At 49.1% G+C, this 22,397-nt stretch overlaps 2 protein-coding genes across 5 annotated transcripts; both read right to left on the bottom strand.

The window, feature by feature from the left end:
* Positions 1–703: 703 nt before the first annotated feature.
* Positions 704–9,721, bottom strand: AMZ1 (archaelysin family metallopeptidase 1). Its single transcript, XM_081338624.1, has 7 exons — positions 9,560–9,721; positions 6,411–6,752; positions 5,298–5,465; positions 4,553–4,681; positions 3,617–3,783; positions 2,693–2,869; positions 704–1,778 (listed from the first exon to the last, which is right to left on the bottom strand). Exons 2-7 carry the CDS (start codon positions 6,712–6,714, stop codon positions 1,185–1,187), a joined length of 1,539 nt encoding a protein of 512 aa, XP_081194750.1. The 5' UTR covers positions 6,715–6,752; positions 9,560–9,721; the 3' UTR covers positions 704–1,184.
* An 846-nt stretch (positions 9,722–10,567) lies between these two features.
* BRAT1 (BRCA1 associated ATM activator 1) lies at positions 10,568–22,227 on the bottom strand. Of its 4 annotated transcripts, XM_081338530.1 has the most exons (13): positions 21,565–22,227; positions 20,641–20,795; positions 18,812–18,959; positions 17,867–18,239; positions 17,039–17,158; positions 16,358–16,449; positions 16,045–16,148; positions 15,446–15,632; positions 14,942–15,021; positions 13,270–13,372; positions 12,291–12,389; positions 11,624–11,805; positions 10,568–11,526 (listed from the first exon to the last, which is right to left on the bottom strand). In XM_081338530.1, exons 1-13 carry the CDS (start codon positions 21,689–21,691, stop codon positions 10,810–10,812), a joined length of 2,487 nt encoding a protein of 828 aa, XP_081194656.1. In that variant the 5' UTR covers positions 21,692–22,227; the 3' UTR covers positions 10,568–10,809. The 4 variants fall into 4 exon arrangements, 3 of the variants coding, with proteins under 3 accessions (XP_081194656.1, XP_081194654.1, XP_081194655.1); XM_081338528.1 differs by lacking the exon at positions 21,565–22,227 and having other exon boundaries at positions 18,741–20,690; XR_014027829.1 differs by lacking the exons at positions 10,568–11,526; positions 11,624–11,805; positions 21,565–22,227 and having other exon boundaries at positions 12,377–12,389; positions 13,270–13,867; positions 18,741–20,690.
* Positions 22,228–22,397: the final 170 nt, after the last annotated feature.

The following is a 22,397-nucleotide window of genomic DNA, read 5'->3' as shown; positions in this document are numbered from 1 at the left end:
CTGCTTTTAACATGCAAAGAAGAATGTGTAACGTAACATCTGTCACAGAAGCAATTAAAGCAATATTTAACCAACTGCGAGTAACGTAGGGCTAAGGCAGCCTCAGCGCTTGCTTTTTCATGAAAGATACACGGGTTGAAAGCATGGAGTCAAAAGATCTAGCTGATGATTGTATTTGTTCAAGTTAATCTTATTCTTTTCAGATAATAGTTAGGCAGTATGATATACCTTATGTATGTCTAAGTCTCATAGACTGCTATACAGTCTATTGTAGCAGCTGTGTATCTGGCTACTTTAATTATGAAGTCTCTGGGTAGAAAAATCAAACATTGAAAAGCTGGCTTTCCTAAGTCATGGTTTTAGGTCAGCCTCTACAAAAGTGCTAATTCTACACTTCCTTGCACAGTCCTTAAAACAAGGTCTGGGTTTCAAGTTTACATTCTCTATTTTAATAAAGATCACTTGTGGGGAGAAGGGAAGAGAACAAACTTTTCGGATCCAGAGTTCTAAAACTGATAAGTAAAATTAAAAGCTTTGTTGTGGGAGAAGAGAGAGACATCTGCTTTTCCAACCAGATCTTTTGACTCCCAAGAATTAAACAAAAAGGCTTCATGAATGTTCCTAATAACGCCCTGCTATTTCCAGACTCTCTCTCTCTCTCTCTCCTGTCCCACAAGGAAGTTCAGGCTAAGTGTGACATTTTCTTGCGGACAAATCTGTTAGGAGGAATGATAACAGGTAGAAGAAAAAAAATCATGCAACTGGCAGAAGACAGTTTCCCTACACTCCTTTTTTGAGAATGCTATACAATGTGGACCTGGTTCCCCACCCGAATTTCCACTGTCAAAAATCGAGTATTACATAACTCGCAGGATGATTACATAAACATGCAGAGCTGTTTGCATTTGTGTTTTCCATGGTAGCGAGTTCGCCATGTTTGATAGGGATCTTGTCTTGACCTGCAAATCAAAACAGTTTAAACGAGACTCACAGCTACGTCCCCCCAGGAACTAGGAAAGATAGGAACAGACTTATTTTATGGCACTTGGGAAATTCTTTAGTTCTCCGACGAAACAATACAAAGGTGAAGTTGAAAAGATGAGGCATTAATCCAAGAAATGAGACTTCACCAAACCTCCATCCTAATTAAAAAAAATAAACAGGCTGCAAAATATCTCAAGGAGCTAACTGTCTTCCCATCTCCAGTGATGAGGAGAAGAGTCCCCTCTGGCCACTTTTCTGGAGCTCAGTTTCCTTCTTAAGGAGGAGAATTTGTCTCCGAGAACTTTCCTCAGCCCAGGACTGTCATTGGGAAGATGGAAGTCTTTCCGCGGGTGGGGCAGCTGGCCCGTGAACATCTCCCATCGTGCCAGAGTGTCCACACTCTTGTCCAGCTGCTGGATTTCGTCTTCTGACACGTCCTTCTCAAGAGCCGTAATGCACAGCTCCAGCCATCGTTTGTATTCCTTGATCATGTCCAAGGGTTTCGGGGTGCCGCTGCTGCCGCCGCCGCCACCACCACCACCCAGCTCTTCCTGGTCTGGAACGCCGGTCAATGAAGTTGGCTGTTCGTCAAGGTCGAGATCCTGCAAGGTGGAGGCCGCTTGGCTGCAGGTGTCTGGGGTCAAGGGCTCCGAGAGGGAGGTGATGGCCTCAGAATCCTCACAACCCATCCCCGAATCTGCGCTGGGTAGCCAATTGTCCTCCGTTACCGACAGCTCCGTAGAGTCTTGGCTGAGCCAGGTAGACGAAATCGTCTGCATCCAAGCGTAGAGTTTCTGCATCCCAAATTCCCCCACCCCCAAAACAAACAACACAAGGTGGATCTTTCTGCTGTGGTTCCATAGCACTGTGCAAGCAGACACTTCTCTGCACCTTCTACAGATATGCACCAAATTTGTGTGTGTGTGTGTGTGTGTGTGTGTGTGTGTGTGTGTGTGTGTGTGTGTGAAAATAATTCTGAAACTGTGGACAGGCTAAGTTCCCACCAACTGAAAGAAATGACGTAATTGAATAGGAAGTTCCAGGCATTCGTTCTTTAAGGCAGGAATTTCCAACTTGAAGCAACCCAGTTACAGAGTTGGAAACTATCTCTGGCTGGTAACTTAACCCACACTTCTAATTTAAGGCAGAAACTTTGGATCTCCCCCCACCCCAATGAAAACATGATGACTTGATACTTCAAACGGTGAATCCACAACACAAACTCTGAACTGAGTTGCAGATAAGACTGTAATCCTATAAACTTCTAAATGTTTCAGAGCCGGTATCCGTTACGTGGGGCGACCTGAACCACTTTGCTCACACCTGCCTGAACTATAAGCTATGACTACGAACACTTCCTTCCTGCCCTCTTCCGCTCCTCAAATTCCTTTCCCCTTGGAGGTGGCCAATTTAGACTGCAAGCAGGAGACAAATACCTCTGGCTAGTTTCTCCGAAGCTTTCTCTCCACCCAAAAGTTGGTTCTACCAGTCTTGACCCAAGGCCAACTTTACTAGGAACAGAAAGCAGGTTGCAAATACCCAGGCTGAGTCTACTGACAAAAGCTCACTAGTTATGAGGACTCTCTTGACTCCTGGCTCCCTTGTTTCTGGGTCTCAGTTCTTCTGGTGGGCTTCTGGAGCTCCTCAACAAGGAGCTTGACTTTGCCTAGAGGAGGAGGACCACACCGTCTCTTTAACGGTCACTTACCCTGTAGCGCTCAATGAGCTTGAAGCCCACGACGTACTGCAGCTTCCGAAGGCATATTGGGCAGGGTTCCAGCGGCCGCAGCAGGATTTCATCCAAGCTGAGGGCTCCTTGCATGATGCACTGAAGCCAACGGCAGTTACCCAAGCCGATCAGATGACAGATCTCATGGCACGTGACCTTTGGTAGGAAAAACCAGGAATCAATATTAAGTTGAACAGGCAACTCTTTCCTGTCTGGGATTCAATTCCCTTGCTTTTCATCCTGTTTCCATTCCAATTACTGATGACGCTGTATTGAATGAAAAAGATTCCATCCTCGCCAAGCCTTCATGTCCTTCCACTGGGGTGTTTGGAAGAGTTAATCCAATCATACAGAAAAGAATGGAATTCTGGCCGTTAATCTTGTGCAAATAAATCATCAAGGGGTATGAAGGGACTGTAGAACAGAAGTGGACAACTATCAACTTTGTAATCTGTGGACTTCAACCGGCTCAGGAATTCTGGGAGTTGAAGTTCACAGGTCATAAAGTTGACGTAGCTGTTGCCAACCCCTGCGGCAAAACCTCCTGCAGCTATTGTCTTCTTGACCAAATCTGAACATCCTTTTAAATTTTTTACTCTTACGTTTTTAAATTTTTATTCTTGTGAGCCGCCCTGAGTCCTCAGGGAGAAGGGCGGCATATAAATTTAATCAAATCAAATCAAATCAAATCATTGGCATTTTGAACACACTAGATCGACCTTGGAGGATCCTTCTAAAAAAAAAAGGCCATTGTCCCATCCAGTCCCACCTAAAAGGCTGCAAACCTCAAAAGGTTATATTCCAGCAGGCCACGTAGCTGAGACCTTTTCCACCCGAAGCAGGAAGAGTCTACAACAAAGCATCTCTCTTACCCATTTTTGAACTGAGCCTGGACCTCCTCACCTTGCAGCACTGAAGCATCTCCAACATGTTAAACAGCAAAGTCTGCTTTCTGGCTAACTCCATGGCTTCGTCATGCGCTTCCTGTCGGCGTGGAGATGGGTTTAAAGCCGTGCAACCCACCTGGGGGAAATCGCTGGAAAATCTGGCAAAGCTGCAGACGCCCACTTCTGCGGAGAGAGGAAACCAGGGCGAAAAAGGTTGCTTGCATTTCCGCAGTTGTGTCATCTCCTGTACGCACAATCAAGGACACAGCCTGCTGGCACCAGAATAAACCCATGTGTTTCAACACTTTATCCTTGGACCATTCTAAATCCCTTTCTAGCACAATGGTGCGTGTGAGAGGATGAGCCACAAGGTAACTCGACGCACAAGGGAGTGAAAGTGGATGACGGTGGACTAACGTGGGTTTCATTGATCAGATTTTCAGCTTTTACCCCTTCAAGGACATTTCAGCGTCTAGCCAAGGAATAAATAAACAAACACAAACAAAGGAAGGTGGGGTACCTCCAAAACAAACACAGGAGTAGATCTTTCGGTTGTGGCTCCGTAACATTGTGCAAGCCATCACTTCTCTGCACCTTGTACAGCTTTGCACTACACACACACACATTAAATTTGGATTGCCAACAAAGTTAAAGGGAGACTGGTATAGCTATTTCGAGCTTATTAGCTCTCATCAGCCAGGCAAAAGATTTCTTCTTCCCATATTTGGAGCATTTAAAATCTCAATCAAATAATCTCTCTCTATATATAGGAAGCCACATTTTGAGGCTTTTCCTTTCTCCCCTCATCAGGCGTGGCAGTAAAGAGCTTCCGAAGCTTCCTCTGTATCTCAGAACTATCTCATCCCAACAGCACACCTTGACTCAACCTTTGGAGGGCTGATCTCCCAAAACCGTCTCCCAACCCAGAAGGAAGACGAGACATCACGCAAACCTTGGCCTGGCAAGAACTTGCCAAAGGTGAAGCTCCACGTCTCACACGGGTAGAGGTCAGCCAGAGTGAGGCCCAGCACACAGAGAGCGTCCATTGGCTTGTTGTTCTTCAGAAAGCTCAAGATGCCATCTAAAGGGGCAGAAAAGACGGGATGGAATTATTCCTGAAACTTGCTTCTACTTTTTTTTTTTTTTGCTTTTTCCCAACACAAAGGAGAGTCCGGCCTGCTTTTAGATGATTCAGACAAAAAGCTGTTTCATGCAAATGATGGTTTCTTCCAAACGAATGAATGGAAAGAAGTTCTAGCCAACGAAAGCTGCCATGCCGTTGTGCAGTAATGGAAACAGCCAGGACACCAAGGGCCCCCACAGTCCTCCTCTTCTCTGCAGACCCCTTTCCCTTCTAGCCCAGATAATATTACCTAAATGGGTCATAAAACATCTGCAAGAAAACAATTAAGCTCAGAGACCATCGAGGACTCCACTGCTTTCCTCCACTCCACAAATTCCACTCCCTTTTAGCCCTGATGATGATCCCGAGTTGGGTAATGAAACGATCTGCAAGAAAATAACTAAGGGTCCCACAGTCTTCCTCCTCCTCCTCCTCCTCCTCCTCCTCCCAAACCCCTCTCTTTTCTAACACTGATAATGTGACCCAGTCAGCTGATGAAACGTTTTCAGCAAGAAAACAACCAAGCTCAGATTAGCACCAAGGACCTCGTCTTAAAAGTCCCAAATGGCCTCACCTGTGTGAAGCTGCGTCCTGTCCGAATCCTGATTGTGACGGTAACAGCAGTGGATGGAAGCGATGGAGACCGAAGGGAGGCACTTGACGCGGAGGCCCAGAAAGAAAGACTCCACGCAACTCCGGAGGGAATCCAGGAGAGAGAGCCCCACGGGCCCTTCGCTTAGGTCTGGAAACAGAAGCGTCAAGGGACAGGGTCATGCAATTTTACGTGTTTATTTGCGGGTGGGAGAAGGGAAGGGGGTCACATTTCCCTGTTGACAGGGAGCAGGGGAAAATGTTGTGGTCTACACGGCATCGTGGCCTTTTAAGCCATGTTGATCTTAGTCAGGAAATCTCCACTTTGCTATGGAAGGGAAGCGGAAAATTATTTAAGGTAAATTTCCATCTGATTTAAAGAATTTTAAAAATCAGGGGGGGACCCCAATTTCATTGGCTACAGAGAGCCGTGTGGCCACATCTCAAATAATATTCCTCGACCAGAATTCCCACGGCTAGGCAAGATTTTTGTTAAGTGAGGCACGCCCGATTTTGCAATCTTTTTCGCCACGGTTGTTAAGTGAATCCCCCGCAGTCGTCAAATAATTCACACCGTCCTTAAGCGAATCCAGCTTTACCCATGTCAGAAGTCGGAGGCCAGCTGGGAAGGTCACCAATGGCAATCACGTGACCCCAGAAGGCTGCAACCCAATCGCAAACAACATGCCAGTTGCCAAGCACCCAAATTCTGATTACAGGCTTCTGCGGCTGTCATAAATGTGAGGACCAGTCATAAGTCACTTTTTTTGGCGCCGTTGTGACTCTGAATGGTCGCTCAACAAATGGTGGTAAGCCAGGGATGACTTGTATACGGGCGTCCAAGCAGTGGGAGAAAATTGACGTGGGAAAAGGCAGATGAAGCTGCTTGTCAAAGGTCACAGATTCTACTAGCCCTAGTAGAGTTTTACAACAGGTTAAGGGAACCTCCTCGGACTCGGACTCAGAAAGGAACACCAGGGAATGGAGTATCCCTGCTGAGGGCTGTCCTAAGAAAGCTGCTGTTGCAAAGGAAGGTAGGCGGGTGTCTCCTCCTGCCTCCCTCCCTCCCTCCTCCAACTTCCCTCGGCCAACTTACCTATGGGTTGCAGGTATATGTGCTTGCGGCAGAATCGTTGCTTTTTCTTTAGCAGTGCGTAGTAAAAGGTCTCAAAATCCTCCGGGGCGTCGGGATGGCTGAGGAGCCAGTCAAAAGCCGTCCTGATGAACAAGCTGCAGAAAAGCGTCCGGCGTGGGTTATAGGCTTCAGAGAGGAAGAGTTTTTCGGTGCTGGAGAAAGCTTTTGCGTAGAGCTCCCGCAAAGCGGGGTCCGTTGAAATCAGAGCGTCCTTCAGCGCCCGGGGCCCAAAGCTGAACTCCTCAGCATGTCTGCACTGCAACATCGCTGACGGCCAACTCTGGCGGGAAAGAGCCTTGGCTCCTGCAAAAGAGAGGAGCTGGCGGTTAACCAGGTTACCCACCCTTGGCAAAGACTGGGCAGACTTTTGGCCGAAATGGTACATAGGGCAAGGGTGTCCAATCTTGGCCATGTTAAGACTTGTGGACTTCAACTCCCAGAATTCCCCCAGATTCTGAGAGCTAAAAGTCCATAGGTCTCAACGTTACTAAGGTTGGGCGCCCTTGATATATGGCCGCCTGCCTGAGCAGGGACGGGATCCAACTAGAAGACCTCCGAGGTCTCTTTCCATCCCGTTATTCTATCATCTAGGTTGTAAGGGACTGTGACTGTTTTACATTCTGTGTGCAAGTCTGCTTGGAATCCAGATGTTCTCCTAGATATAATGACGGGTAAAATGAAATGGAAGAAACGCAGTGAAAGTGTGGAACGGAACAGAATTGGATTCTGAAGCTTTTTCCCAGCAGGGCAAAGAAAATACAAAATGTCATTAATGCCTCCCACAAACGCAACTGGAATATTGGAGAGCCATATTTAATGGCCAGGCTTTCCACTAGGGGAAAATGGCTTACGGGAAAAGTTTCCAGCCCCGTAATGGAAAATGCCCGGAATTACAGCAACTACTAAATTTTTTTTAATAATTTCTATTTCCTCCACTCTGGAAATGCTGATCCTCCACCACCTCACTCTTCCTCGCCATTGTCCTGTTCCCTGATGTCCAAGTGGCTCCCCTCCCTTCAAAGGAGTTGAACTGCTGCCTTGCCAAAAACACCTCCCAAAAATTACACACCAGGAAAAGTTGCAGTAATTCCCTTTCATTCACGAATAATTCTTTTTGTGACTTGGCTCTTCTTTAGCAACTCCCAGTGTGGGACAGGCCTCCCTGAATTATTCTGTTTGGAAATATCCTTCTCTGCTACTCACAAACTGTTTTCCTCCAGCGTGCCCCCACCCTCCTTGCCCCACCCCCTCCCGGGATAAAACATTTACCAAAGAAATAATGGTATTTGCCTGCAGGGTAATAAAACCCCAAAGCATCCTTTTTTAGGAAAGAAAGCGATGTTTCAACATGCTGGGGGTAAAAAGGCACTCTAATGAATACTCTCCGCTCTTCTTGGGGACTTTTCTAGTTAATGAGACTTTCTTGGTTTTTACATCGTCCCCTTTGGGTTTCTAGTAACCAGTAAAAATTTCTGTATTTCGGTAGGGCGAACAATGTTTTATTCAAGGACCCCCTATGGAAGTGTTATAATAGTATTGAAAATCTGTATATATATTTTTCTTGTTTTGTTTCTGACAGTATAAATTTCCCGATAAACGACACAATCCCCAGTAGAAGCCCAGCAGTTATTTATACCAGCCCTCTCTCAGCGGTTTACAGAGCCGGCTTCTTGCCCCCAACAATCTGGTTCCTCATTTTACCGACCTGGGAAGGATGGAAGGCCGAGTCAACCTTGAGCCCCGTCAGGAACAAACTCCAGGCGGTGGGCAGAGTCAGCCTGCCATCCTGCCTTCTGACCACCGCGCCACCAGGGCTCCTTCTAGCACTGATGGTATTACCTGGTTGGGTGATCACCTGTCTCCAGCCTTTTCTTTTCAACCCAACCAACCACGGATGGGGAAGGTGCTGATGCCAAGATTGTGGTCTGCTCCTTCACATCATTGAATCCAGACAGAGTGGCAGTTTGGGGGAAACAGCCATTCCATGTAAATCCCTCCCCTCCCTCTCCTTCATTTCTTGCCATGCCTTTGCAGGCTTGGGAAAGGGGAGCAAGGCTTGAGGGGGGGGGAGAATCCCCTCTTTTGCCCCCCTTCACCCCAGCTGCGCAGCGTCCCTCCTGGCGGGACTGACCCCTCGCGGAAAGGAACCATTTCTCTCCTCGCCCCGATGGCTCCCAGGTGCGTTCCGACGACCGCCGAAAGATGCGAATCTCCCGCCGCGCAAACCCCGGCGCATTTCCCCATCGGGGGGGGGGGATGGTGGTGGTTAGGGGCGTCGATCGAGGACACCCCGGCCGCTGGGCCAGGCAACCGGAGGAGGGTCTCGCCACCCTTAGGGCGTCGGGAAGGGGAGAGCCTCGCTCCCCGGGGCCCCGCAAACTCTCCGGCGCCCCGCAAAGGCGGCTCCCTCGTCCGTCTCTCCGCCGATGCTCTTCGTCGGGGAGTGGGGGGGGGGGTCGGCGAAAGCCCCTCTGCGATCCACGGTCCCTCCGGATTTCACCCGGACCCCCTCCGTGCCTTTCTCCCCTATCATCTTCCTCCTCCTCCCTCCCTCCCTCCCTCGCTTTCTTTCCCTCTCTCTTCCCTTTCCCTCTAATCCTTCACTCCCTCCCTCCCTCTCTCCCTCCCTCCATTTCCTTCCCTCTCTCCTTCCTTCCTTCCTCCCTCTCTCCCTCCCTCCGTTTCCTTCCCTCTCTCCTTCCCTCCCCTCCCTCATTCTTTCCCTCCCTCCCTCCGTTTCCTTCCCTCTCTCCTTCCTTCCTTCCTTCCACCCTCCCTCCCTCTCTCCCTCCCTCCGTTTCCTTCCCTCTCTCCTCCCCTCCCCTCCTTCATTCTTTCCCTCCCTCCCTTCCCTCCCTCCGTTTCCTTCCCTCTCTCCTTCCTTCCTTCCTCCCTCCCTCCCTCCCTCCCTCCGTTTCCTTCCCTCTCTCCTCCCCTCCTTCATTCTTTCCCTCCCTCCCTTCCCTCCCTCCGTTTCCTTCCCTCTCTCCTTCCTTCCTTCCTCCCTCCCTCCCTCCCTCCCTCCGTTTCCTTCCCTCTCTCCTCCCCTCCTTCATTCTTTCCCTCCCTCCCTTTCCTTCCCTCTCTCCTCCCTCCCTCCGGTCTCCCACCTTTACAAGCGAGCGCGGCTGGGTCTGCCTCCTTCCCGCCACGGGGCAGGGTCTTCTTCTTCGGCCGGGGGACCGGACACGGGACTTGCCGCTCGGACCGCGGCTGGGCTGCGTGACGCCGCTGGCTGGCTGGCCTTTCTGCAGAGCTCGGCGGGCTGGCTGGCTGGCTGGGCGGGCGGGGGGGGGGGGCGCAGCACCGGAGGGAAGGATGCTTCCGAGCCCGTGACGTTGCGGAGGGGGGAGGCGACCTGCTTTGGGGGGGGGGGGAGTCGGTCGAGGGAAGCCGGGGCGAAATTCCCCCTGGAGGAAAACAAGGCGCGGGGGCTCCCCACTGCCGCCCCTGCCGGGATTGTGGGGGGGGGGGTTTGCTGGGCGCGGGGGAGGGGGATGTCCGTGTGGATGGCTTTTCTCTGGCCGTTTTCCAGAGGAGGAAAGTCGGCTGGTGGTAAACAGCTTTTTCTTAAGGGTGGTGGGGGGGATCCCCGGTGGCTCCCCGCGCTGCTTTCTACCTGCTCCGACAGTCCAGCCAGGCTGAAGCTTAGAATCCTGCAGGCTGTTTTGGCCACCGTATTACGGACAAAAAGATGTTGAGACTTGGGGAGTGTGTGTGTGTGTGTGTGGGGGGGGGGGGGAAATGCAAACTTCCCAGGATTAGACAGACCTGATCTAAATGCATGATTTGCAGTAATTAGGAGCCGGAACCCGTTCAGCACAAATTCAGACGGTTTCTCCCTTCCATGAACTGAAGCAGAAGCAGCCAGCTAGGAATAACCCACCACCAAGGTGATTTTTTCCTTCTTTGCTGTTATCTTATGAAATGCACTAGTGGACAGGGGTCTTTTCTCACTTGTAGATTAAGGAAATGCTTTTGAGAGAGAGGGTGGGAGGGAGGGAGGGAGGGAGGAAGAGAGAGGAAAAAAAACAACAACAGACAAGACAGTTGGGGTCTAGTTGTTAAAGATTGCTGTTGTGAAAAAAAACACAGGAGGAGGAAGGAGTATTGGGTATTTATTTTATTTATTTTTATCCCTTGCAATTCACCCTAAGCTTGTGTGAGTTTTGCCTTTTGGCGCAAGTGTCCGTTAGCTCTTCTTTGGTGTTTATTTTTTCCTGTACGGGGTTTTTAATGTCAATTCACTCTCCACGTGGCCCACTTTCCGGAGGTAGCTGGACAAGGCGTGCACTTGCAGTCGTTCAGTTCTGAAAGTCGCCCCTTTTCCAAACTGGCTGGCAAGTTCCAGCCCGTCACTTCAATAACAATCTACTTTGTTCTCCTCTGTGTTCCCGGCAGCAGACAGGATATCCTGCAGGAGAGACTGTGGGCTCCTCTCCAAGTAGTCACTGCTCACATCCAGAGTCCTTTGCAAAGCCTCCAAGTCCACAGATTCTAGGATCAGACGTAGCCTTTCTGGATCCTGGCCGCCCTTTTCGGCAGCCTCCCCTGCGGTAAGGCTGAAAAGAGAAGAGGCCGTCTCTGCAGGAACTTCCTTTCGCCCAGCCTTGTCTCCCGATGGGGACCCTTTCGACCGGTGTCTGCAAAGGCTGGATTTCAGATCCAAAAGGACTTGGCAGGCCTTGAGCGCCACCGGCCTATCGCAATCCTGAAGGGCTCCGAAAAGAAAGCCGAACATTTCCATTTGGCCGAAGAGCCGCAAGACGTCGGAGAGAGGCGCGGGCGGCTTGGCGAGGGAAGAAGGAGCCGAAGTTGAGCTGTCCCCGAGCCCCAGCTGCTCAAACATCTGGGCGATGAAAACGCCCACCAGCTCCAAAGCGTTCCTTCTGACTTCCCAGTCCAAGTCTCCATCCACGGCTTGAAGAGCTCGAGAAACAAGCTCGGCACGGGCTGCCGAGGCCTCAGGCTGTCCTTCCTTCAGCCAGTCCAGGAAGACGCCGATGACCGCTCGGCGAGGGAAACCCTCGGAGTCCGAAGACAAGATGTCCAGCAAGCGAGCGCCGCCAACGCAGACCTGGGGGACGAGCAGAGAGAGAGAGAGAGAGAGAGAAGCTCAGCTGCTCTGTGTAGAAAGGGGGGTTGGACCGCCGAGTTGCACGCAAGCATTGTACCTCTTTGGCGCTCTGGGTGCTCTTGAGGACAGGCGCTTCTGGGGCAGAGCGGGCCAGGAGGGAGAAACAGCCCCAGGTCTTCACGGCGCTGGCTCGGACGTAACTTTCAGGGTCGTCCAGGAGATCTTCCAGAAGCATGGGCACCCCTGAAGAGAGCAGCTCTTGGCAAAACCAGTCTAGCCCTGTGTAGGGAAATGGCACTCCAAAAATGCAGGCAAGTCCTCAACTTACAACAGTTCATTTAGTCACGAAGACTGAACAACAGGACTGATAATTTTTCCACCCTTGCCACCACTGCAGCATCCCCCGCAGTCAGCTGATCAGAAATCCAACTGATTTCCTATTCATGATGATGCCGTCGTCCTGGGATCCCCTATTGAGACCCTCGGACACGCCAAGTCAGTGAGGAAGCTCTGCACATTCACTCCACTGACTATCTTGACGGCTGCGGTCACGTACTTAGCCGCTCCGTCCCCACCATCAGGAAAACACTCGAGACGTTCCGCTCAAGGTTTCTGGAAGTTCAACGACACCTCTGGGAGAAAAGACCCATCGTGCCCGGCCCTCCGAACGAACAAACTCCGCCGGAGTTTGATGCGGAGCTTTTGTGCCACTCGACCCGGCTGCTGAAAGCGTCCCCTCTGCGGGGTTCTCAGTGTTGCCCTACCTCTCAAATGCTTCATGGTCAGGCTGAGAAACTCCAGGGACGAATCGCGTACTTCCCAGCTTGGGCTGCACAGATGTTTCCGTAACACCTGGACCGTATCTTCAAAGGAAAGGAGAGAAAATGGTAGGATGGAGAACTTGGCCCTCCTCCCCAGTCCCCCCTCCTCAGTTCAGGTCAGGCAGACGAAATGACGCTGGCTTAAAATCCAAACCTTCCCGCTCAAAAGAATTGCATTGGCTGCCAGTTGTCTTCCAGGTGAGATTCAAGGTACTAGTTATGGTATTTAAAGCCCTACATGGCAGGGGGCCGGAGTACCTTAGGGAACACCTGCTGCCGGCGTCAACTTCCCTTCGCCCTGTGCGTTCCCACAGAGAGGGACTCCTCAGGGTGCCACCGGTCAGAGAATGCAGACTGGTGGCCCCCAGGGGGAGATCTTTCTCTGTGGGCGCTCCGGAGCTATGGAACCAGCTACCGGTTGAGCTCCGGACGGCGCCGGATCTTCGCTCCTTTCGCCGTGATCTGAAAACATACCTGTTCGAACAAGCCGGCCTGGCCTGAGGGTGGGATTGCTGGGGTTTTTATTATCATTTTATTGGGGGTTTTATTAATGTATTTATTGTTTTTTATGGGCATGTATTTAATAACTTTTTAATTTTTGTAACTTTATGTTTTATTCTTGCCCTGTACACCGCCCTGAGTCCTTCGGGAGAAGGGCGGTATAGAAATATTAATATAAATATATAAATTAAATATCTGAACTGGGCGGGGAGAGAGGGAGAAAACGCCACAATATCGGGCAGTTCGCATGGATCAGATGCAGAGACCAGCCGTCCCTAAGCTAGCACTGTCCAGCTGTGCTGGTCAGTGTGGGCCCCCCCCAAACATCTGCAAGGTTGTGAGGAAGGCTGGGCTAACCGACTCCTTTCGGACAAGCTAGCTCAAGCTGACGTAAGTCTCGCCTAAGTCACGCTATTTACACCTCTGAGAAACTGTCGGTGTTGCTGGAGTTCAGCAAGGGAGATGGAAGGTTCCAAGCCACTCAGAAGCCACCTTAGAGTTCCTTGGAGGACTTTCTTCAAAATCTGGAAGGAAGTAGAAGGATCTTATTACAACAGGCGCGACTGCTGCCTTGAGTTAGCGGTAAAAATAATAAAAAGCGGGATATAACTAGCTATCAAAAGGAACTTCGGAAGCTGCTATGAACCAACTACACCACATACCGGCCTCCCAAGTCCATTCGGCATAAAATTCACAAAAGTTCACAAAAGTTATTTCTCATTTAAAAGCCTAACAGCCCACGGATAGAAGCTGTTTTTCAGCCTGTTGGTGCGGCTGGCTATACTCCTGCATCTCCTACCCCGATGGTAGGAGAGTAAAGAGATACCGTCCAGGGTGTGAGTCGTCCCTGAGAATTTTCCTCACTCTTCCAAGGCAGCGAGCCCTGGCGAGGTCATCCAGTGGGGTCAGGGAACAGCCCACGATGTCTTGTGCTGTGCTCACCGCCTGTTCTGTACCAGCCTGCTACCGGCCCTGCAGAAAAGGCAGGGACAACCCCTCGCAAGAGGCTGGAATTACGCCTGCCAAATTTATTGCAACAAAAACAAACAAGACACAACCAAGAAACAGAAGCTTAAAGAAACATGAACCACCCGAGTGGTTGCCTTCAGCAAACCAGCCCTCCCACGCATTCCCCCTTAAATACAGTTCAGGGCGTGGCTTCTCTCTGCCTCCTTCCGAGGTGCCCCATTGCCTTCCTCTGTTTACTCCTGATTGACTGCCTCCTGCGTCGGGCATCCTTGAACAGGGCCAGCTGTGGGTCATCTTCATCCACACTGTCAGGCTCACACAGCTGGGTCTCCGTGGTGACCAAGTGGGAGGGGCCTGGCTGAGGGCTCTCATCAGCAAGATCTTCAACCCCCTCAGCAAGGTCTTCAACACCCCCCTCCTCCTCCTCTGAGTCGTCCGACCCAACTGCCGAACCCACAGGCTGACCCTGAATCACAACACCGCCCTCCGTAATACTTTCCTATCCGCGGCTGTCAGACCAGCATACCAAACCACAATACCATACAAGAGGACGCTCTCTATAGTAGACCGGTAAAAGAGGGTCAAGTTCACATGGGGTGGTGGGATGGAGGGTTTGTTGTCACTGTGTGTTGGGGGGGGTGGGAGCACAAAGGGAGGCTCAGCTAATCTCAATGTACACATAGCTGGTACTTTGACAATGAAAGTTCATTTCATTTTCATTTCACTTCTCCCCATCTCTCCTCTGAATGCCTCCTTAAGTAACACCAGCTGCCTGCAATTAGTGCAGGTTCGAGTCCCACCAGGCTCAAGGTGGACTCAGCCTTCCATCCTTCCCAGGTAGGTAAAATGAGGACCCAGATTGTTGGGGGCAATAAGCTGACTTTGTAATAATGCCGCTTGGGGGTGTGTGAAAGCCCTAATAAGCAGGCATATACATAGAATGAATTGCTACTGCTAAGCACGTTGATTTGTGCTTTAGATTGTAAGCCGCCCTGAGTCTTCGGAGAAGGGCGGGATATAAATGGGATTAAAATAAAAATAAATCTCTTAAGCGACGGTCCTAAGTAAACGCAAGCCTTCCTTACAGGAGAGAAGCGAAGCCCCGCGTAGAATTCCGCACTCACCACAGGATTGTTTTCCGGACTCCGTAAGTACGTCAGGAGAACGCCAAACACTTGCAGCCTTTCTTTATCGTCAACGGACCCTACATGTGGAGAGCGAACATTTGAATCGCCTCTGCCCCTTTTGGGCTTCCCATTCAGCCTCAGCTCCGTCCCCAGCGCTACTTTCTCGGGAGTTTGTCGCTGAAAAGATTTGCTCCGTGGGAAGAAAAAGCTGAAGAGCTGCAGCAAACTGACATAAAGGCTCCTTATGCTCTGTCTGCCCCAAATAAGTTGGTTTTTGGCAGAAAGGGAGCTTTGGACCTCCTCTGCTTTTTATTCCGATTGATTATTGTCGGTGCTTGACTGCATGGCAGAAGAGGATTAAAAACACACACACACACACACACACACACACACACACACGTTCTGCAAACTGCTCCATGGTTAGAACGGCATGATTTATTTAACTACACAGTACAGACACAATATAGACAAAACATCCAACACGGACACAAGCCTACTTACCAGCCCATCGGGAGAGCGCTCCCAGGAGGCTAAGGGCTGCCCTCTGAACACGGAAGCTGCCAATCAAGATGTTGCCCAGTGTAGCTCCGCAGGAGGAGGACGGCACGGCCTGGCCAGCGCAAAGCTGTAGTATGGTCACCATGGAGCATAACAAAGGCTTATGGGGAAACTCCACTGGCAAACACACCTGGGGGAAGCCACAGTGTCGTAAGCTAGTTAATCAGAGCTGTAATTCCGTGGAGCGGGGTTTTCTCAAGCATGGCAACTGGAAGCTCTGTGGACTTCAATTCCCAGAATTCCACACAGTCAACATTTGCGGACTTCAACCTGCAGAATTCCCCAGCCGGCACGCTTAAAACATTTCCAGGCTGGAAAAGGGACGAGGCAGTCTCTCGGGGAAATCTGAACTTGGCAGAAGCTTATTTTCGCTGTGTTAAGAAACTGAAGAAGCTTCTTGGATGAGCAACGAAAGGTTTTCAAGGGGGGGGGGAAACCCCAAAAGTCCAGATGCCTTTTGGAAAAAGCAGCTTCAGGACCACCGTGACCTGAATGATGGAGAATCTCCAAAGACGTGTGAAGAAAGCCTGCTCTTTTCTTACCAGCTGTTGGATGTCCTCAAGATGAGCCATCGTCTGACATAGGAGACTGGTGGAGAGAAGAGATTCCACAGAAGAAGCATCTGCAAGGGCCTCGTCCAGCAGCCCTGAAGCATGGGATGAAACGACAATTTTCAGACAAAAGGCATCTCTGACACAGCTGGATAAACCTCTGCAAACAGGAGAGTTTCCAAAGATTTAATTCCTACAGAGCATTGTGGCTGTCCTCAGTCCCCAGGATCATCCTCTTTTCCTCACCCACCCATTCTGTCTAGTGGACATGGGTGTGTTAGCATGATTGTGTTGTACCACTCACTTGGGAAACTTAAGTGAGGAGACGTAGCTCGCAAGATGTAGTCCATAGGCCGGAGCAAAACAGCCAGGCTGTGGGCTTGGATGGCCTGTGGGCTTGAAGAAGAGAGAAAGTTTGCTTTGCATGCACAAGATTAGAGCTTTCCGTTGGTTTGACGTCTTGTTAAAACTTGGTTTCATAAATCAAAACCCCTTCAACGTAAAATCACATGCACGCATGCACACAGCACACTTCAAATTATACCAGCGGTACATTATTTTGGTTTAAGGTGCTGCCTTCTGTAAATTCCACCGTCTTTAGAACTATCGGAAGGACGTTAAAAATGCCGCAATGGAGAGAGCGGAAAGGGTTTTTAATGACTTGAGTTCGTACGTCACCCTAAGACACGTTTTTGCAATAAGCTGTGACTGGCTGGGCTCACCTTGTTGAACACTTGACTGGCAAACCTAATTTTCCCTGAGTAGGACCGCAATCCCAGACTTTGATCAGGCGTGAAAAAGGGTTTAAGAAAAGGGGGGGGGATTGGAATCTGCAGCTAAACGAATCAAGCAAAATCCTTAGCAAGCCACTCTATGAGGCTCATTCATCACAGAATATTCAACCCTGGGAATTCTGGGCTTTGAAGTCCACATCTGTGAAAAGTTGCCAGCTGCACTAGATCGCGGCCCCCTTTTTAGAGCCTACCATGCCTCAAGCTTCAAAAGTCCATGTGCCAAAGAGCCGACCTGAGCCAGGCTGATATTCTTCAGGGCAAGGGCCACCAGCTTCCAAAGGCTGCATTCATGACAGCTAAATGCAGGAGACCTATTGGAGGAAGAACGACCGGTTGAACAGCTGCCTGTTTAACCATCTCCGAGACTTAAGGCACCCACTTCGTCCCTTTCTCCCCCAAATGCAACGAAGTGCTCAAATCTTTCAACTACCCCCAGAGCCCCCATTTTTGGTACTGAGCATCAATAATTGCAACCCGAGACCCAGCAATGCAAGATCCTCCGTGCAAGCAGCAGGCCCCCCCCCTTAACCAATTCAGAGCTCTTAAGTAATAACATAGGGATTGTCAACCCATTGGGGTAAACCAACAGATTTGAGGGGGTCACGTGGACTGGGGGGGGGGGTGTCAACCTATTTTCCAAAGCACCTGAAGGCAGGACAAGAAGCAACGGATGAAAACTAATCAAGGAGGGAAGCAACCTGGAACTAAGGAAAAATTTCCTGACAGTGAGAATGATTAACCAGTGGATCTCCTTGCCTCCAGAAGCTGTGAATGCTCCAACACTGGAAGTTTTTAAGAAGAGACCGGACAGCCATCTGTCTGAAATGGAACAGGCCTTCCTGCCTGAGCAGGGGGTTGGACTAGAAGGCCTCCAAGGTCCCTTCCAACTCTGTATTTTGTTAGTTGAAACAGAGGACCCGATGTGCAAAAACAGGGCAAGAACCCTTACATGCAAGCACTGTCCCACCATCTTAACCAATGCAGAGTTCTTCAATAATAACATATGGACCATCTCTTACCTTGCCATGCTAAGGAATAAATCAGCCAACAAGGGTCCTGCCTGGACTGGCTCTTCCATGAGGAGAGCTTCAACCCTTTCTGCTATGCGTGACCACAAGATTTCAGTCCAGGCATCCTGGTTGTGTTCAAATAACGTCATTAACAGCTTCAGGGATTGCTTGATCCGGGACGGGGAGCGGGACTTGAGCGCCTCCTCAACCCGGGCGGCCATCATCCCAGCGCAGGCCGGCCAATCGCTGTCCTTTGAACTGAGAAGGCGAGACGGTTCGGACTCTACGGAGAAAATGAGCAGGCGGGCCAGAAGCCGGTCGGCTCCCGCCGCGATGAAGAGGCTGGGGTCTCCTTGAAGAGTGAAGATCACATCTAGAGCTCCTGTTGACAACCACGGAGAGGCTGACAATTTCGGGAGAAAACGGCTATTTCCTTTTTTGGGGGATGAATATAAGCAGGATGCTTTTGATTTAGCACGGAAAACAACGTTTTAATTATTAGGACTTTGGTTAAATGGCGTATGATTTTTTTTTAAAAAAAAAAACCTTTTGATTCTACTGCATCATTGTTGCGTGGGACCAAAGATAACATTTCAGAAATGGCACTTTCTAGCCGAGGACAATCCGTTTTAGTTAACGGAAAACTCCTGCCCCCCCCCCCCGAGTCTTTTTCATAGGCAGCCTCCAACATGTCACTTACAGGACCAGGAGTTGATCCACACGTAGTCCTTGACTTATGACTGGTTGCCTGGCAACTGTCAAAAGCCACTAACTGCTGCAAAATATGAAGGTTGTAAAATTGGGCGCAGGAATGTGCTTAATGACCGGAATGACTTACAACCATAATTCTGGATTCGGTTTAGAGTCATAAGTCGAGGACTACCTGTATGGGATCCAGGATAGGAGAGTCCAGCTGGGCAATCTGATCTTAGGGGATGGAAAGTCTGGACTTGCCAGAGTTGCAGAGGAACTGGAAGGCACTGTAATGTTGCAGCATGACGAAGGCTCCTTGCACCCAGCCGCTCCGAATGGTCATGTTCTCCCAGAGTGGGCTGCCCAAGGGACCTGCTTCTCCAAAGGCTCCAAACACCACCTCCTGTTGCTGGCTTGAGAGAAAGAAAGAAAGAAAGAAAGAAAGAAAGAAAGAAAGAAAGAAAGAAAGAAAGAAAGAAAGAAAGAAAGAAAGAAAGAAAGAAAGAAAGAAAGAAAGGGAAAGAAAGAAGGAAAGAAAGAAAGAAAGAAAGAAAGAAAGAAAGAAAGAGAAAGAAGGAAAGAAAGAAAGAAAGAAAGAAAGGGAAAGAAAGAAGGAAAGAAAGAAAGAAAGAAAGAAAGAAAGAAAGAAAGGGAAAGAAAGAAGGAAAGAAAGAAAGAAAGAAAGAAAAAAAGAAAGAGAAAGAAAGAAGGAAAGAAAGAAAGAAAGAAAGAAAAAGAAAGAAGGAAAGAAAGAAAGAAAGAAAGAAAGAAAGAAAGAAAGAAAGAAGAAAAAGAAGGAAGGGAAGGAAGGAAGGAAGGAAAGAGAAAGAAAGAAAGAAAGAAAGAAAGAAAGAAAGAAAGAAAGAAAGAAGAAAAAGAAGGAAGGAAGGGAAGGAAGGAAGGAAGGAAAGAGAAAGAAAGAAAGAAAGAAAGAAAGAAAGAAAGAAAGAAAGAAAGAAAGAAAGAAAGAAAGAAAGAAAAAAAAGAAGGAAGGAAGGGAAGGAAGGAAGGAAGGAAAGAGAAAGAAAGAAAGAAAGAAAGAAAGAAAGAAAGAAAGAAAGAAGAAAAAGAAGGAAGGAAGGGAAGGAAGGAAGGAAGGAAAGAGAAAGAAAGAAAGAAAGAAAGAAAGAAAGAAAGAAAGAAAGAAAGAAAGAAAGAAGAAAAAGAAGGAAGGAAGGGAAGGAAGGAAGGAAGGAAAGAGAAAGAAAGAAAGAAAGAAAGAAAGAAAGAAAGAAAGAAAGAAAGAAGAAAAAGAAGGAAGGAAGGGAAGGAAGGAAGGAAGGAAAGAGAAAGAAAGAAAGAAAGAAAGAAAGAAAGAAAGAAAGAAAGAAAGAAAGAAAGGGAAAGAAAGAAGGAAAGAAAGAAAGAAAGAAAGAAAGAGAAAGAAAGGAAAGAAAGAAAGAAAGAAAGAAAGAAAGAAAGAAAGAGAAAAAGAAAGAAAGAAAGAGAAAGAAAGAAGGAAAGAAGGAAAGAAGGAAAGAAAGAAAGAAAGAAAGAAAGAAAGAAAGAGAAAGAAAGAAAGAAAGAAAGAAAGAAAGAAAGAAAGAAAGAAAGAGAAAGAAAGAAGGAAAGAAAGAAAGAAAGAAAGAAGGAAAGAAAGAAAGAAAGAAAGAAAGAAAAAGAAAGAAGGAAAGAAAGAAAGAAAGAAAGAAAGAAGGAAAGAAAGAAAGAAAGAAAGAAAGAGAAAGAAAGAAGGAAAGAAAGAAAGAAAGAAGGAAAGAAAGAAAGAAAGAAAGAAAGAAAGAAAGAAAGAAAGAAAGAAAGAAAGAAAGAAAGAAAGAAAAAGAAAGAAAGAAAGAAAGAAAGAAGGGTTGCATTGCTGGATCAACCTGTTGCTGCTCTGAAGGATGCTTCACGGTTGTGGAACTACTAAAATAACGGCTGAGAAATCCTGACCCATCCATCTGGGCTCTGCTCTAAACATTCAAATTGTGGGTTTTTTTCAGATTAAACTATATCTAGAGGGGTTTTTTAAAAAAATAATGCAGAAGAAAGAAAAGAATTGTATGATTCTGCAACACCCCCCCCCCCCACCTTGCTTAGTAAGTACGTTTGCATTTGAATTGCTTCTGGCGGCGTGTCTGACAAACCTGCAAATGCTGGAAGCTGCTTTCGGAAGCCGCAAAGATCCCGGTGAGCCTCAGGACAAAAGCCAGAAGGACGGGATTTGGTTCCCCTTGTTTGAGCACCGCAAGGATGAACTCGATCAGACACGGGTTCTCTTTTAACACCAGCAAACTAGGCCCTGGGGGAGAAAAAAAAATACAGGCAGTCCTCAATTTATGACCAGTCCAAGTGACGATGGACCTTCCCGGAACTACTTACGACCCAGTTTCACAAGTCTGACATACACACTGCTTTGATGGGATTACATTTTGCGTGCTTGGTAACCAGCCTGCATCTACATAATCCAGTTCTGTGGCCACAATTTCGGGCATCCTTCAACAGAAAATGGTGTTTACTCCCCTACCCCCACAGAAAATATCCTAGGGCTAAAAAGGGCTGATTTAACAACCATCACATTTCACCTGGCATTTGATTAATGACTGTGGCCTTTGCTCAACAAGTGTGGAAGCAAGAGAGGAGGCCAACTCAACTGCCAGCTTGCCATCCCAGCAGCATCTCGGAATAGAAACAATTCTTTACTGGCCCAAGTGCGATATTGGAAGGAATTTGTCTCCGGTGCATAAACTCTCAGCGTACATGCAAGCAACAAGTGATAAATCATGATCATCATGGTAAAAGACAATCACGAATCAGGATAGTCATAGGATACTAAATAAAAGCAATCCGCACAAATCATAAGATACAAACAAAAAAGTTATAGTCCTAAAATGCTAAAGGAATAAATCCAAACTTTATAATCTCAAGGAAGCCAAGGCGATGTCACCTATGCGGTGTCCTGACGATGCCTGTCCCAGTCTTTGCAATGTCACCCTAAAACTGGTAGCGTCCCAGGATGGGTTTCCACGGAGAGACCCCACCCCCCAATGCAAAGCTAACTGGCAACTCACCAGCGCTGGCCAGAGCCTTAAACCAGTCCAGCAGCTTTTCCAGACAAGTGTCGTCCACCACGGGATGCCCGGGACCGGCCAGAACGGCGCAAACGGAAGGCAAAAGCTGGGAACATTTTGCATCCATGGGGGAGCCTCGGGGGGAGGGGGGGGGGCTGTTCTTGCAAAAGCAAGCCAAGCCGCAGAAATTTAGAAATAAATTTGAAACTCAATTTCCCACTGCAAGCTACGTTCACACCCCTTTTTTTTTTAGCGGAGACACGCGTCTGCCACGATCATCGGAATGCCAGCCCGTCTTTCTCGCGCAGGGAATTGCATCGGCCGGCCCCAATGCAAGCAGCGTTGCAGGAAGAGTCGATGCCGGTCCCGATACGGGGTTCCTATGGGGCTTCCGAAAGGAGGCAGGGGGAGAGCCTCCTGCAACGGCCCGGCCGCCGCGGGTGCAATGACGGGCAGGATCCGCTTGCAAGGAAACCGACCGCTGCAAGAAAGCAGGTCTTGCAAACTCGTGCCCTGCAAACTCCAGGGTCTAGGTCTTCTCTGCGCAGGCGCGGGCGAGTCCCTGCTCTCCTGGCCCAGGCATGCGCAGAAGGGCAAGGGAGGCTGGCTTCTCCTTGACGGCACCAGGACTTCGCTTTCCTTCTGCCTTCTAGATACACATTTGGCTCCGATCCCCATCGTCCACACGCGGAGGCAGCCGCGAGTCACGGGAGCGGCCGGTCCGGGGCTCCTAAGAGGGCGCAAACCGAGCCGAGAAGCCGCGGCCTTGCCAGGGTTCACGAGAAGCGCTACTGCGCAGGCGTAGCTACACGCGCGCGCGCGTCCATCCGGGT

This window comes from Vipera berus (assembly GCF_964194415.1).
Source record: "Vipera berus genome assembly, chromosome: 13".
Taxonomy (NCBI): Eukaryota; Metazoa; Chordata; class Lepidosauria; order Squamata; family Viperidae; genus Vipera; species Vipera berus.
Note: the sequence above shows the minus strand (reverse complement) of the source record. Positions and strands in the feature narration are given on the sequence as shown.

Bases quoted from the DNA above. Each gene is read 5' to 3' on its own strand.
- AMZ1 (XM_081338624.1), bottom strand. From the start codon at position 6,714: ATGTTGCAGTGCAGACATGCTGAGGAGTTCAGCTTTGGGCCCCGGGCG. The intron at 2,870-3,616 runs GTGAGGAGGTCC...TTCCTACCAAAG, and splicing joins AGATGCTTCAGTGCTGCAAG to GTCACGTGCCATGAGATCTG. The intron at 1,779-2,692 runs GTAAGTGACCGT...TTTGGGATGCAG, and splicing joins AGCTCATTGAGCGCTACAGG to AAACTCTACGCTTGGATGCA.
- BRAT1 (XM_081338528.1), bottom strand. From the start codon at position 20,454: ATGGATGGGTCAGGATTTCTCAGCCGTTATTTTAGTAGTTCCACAACC. The intron at 18,240-18,740 runs GTAGTCCTCGAC...GGTTGTCAACAG, and splicing joins CTATCCTGGATCCCATACAG to GAGCTCTAGATGTGATCTTC. The intron at 17,159-17,866 runs GTAAGAGATGGT...TTCCTCCAATAG, and splicing joins TTATTCCTTAGCATGGCAAG to GTCTCCTGCATTTAGCTGTC.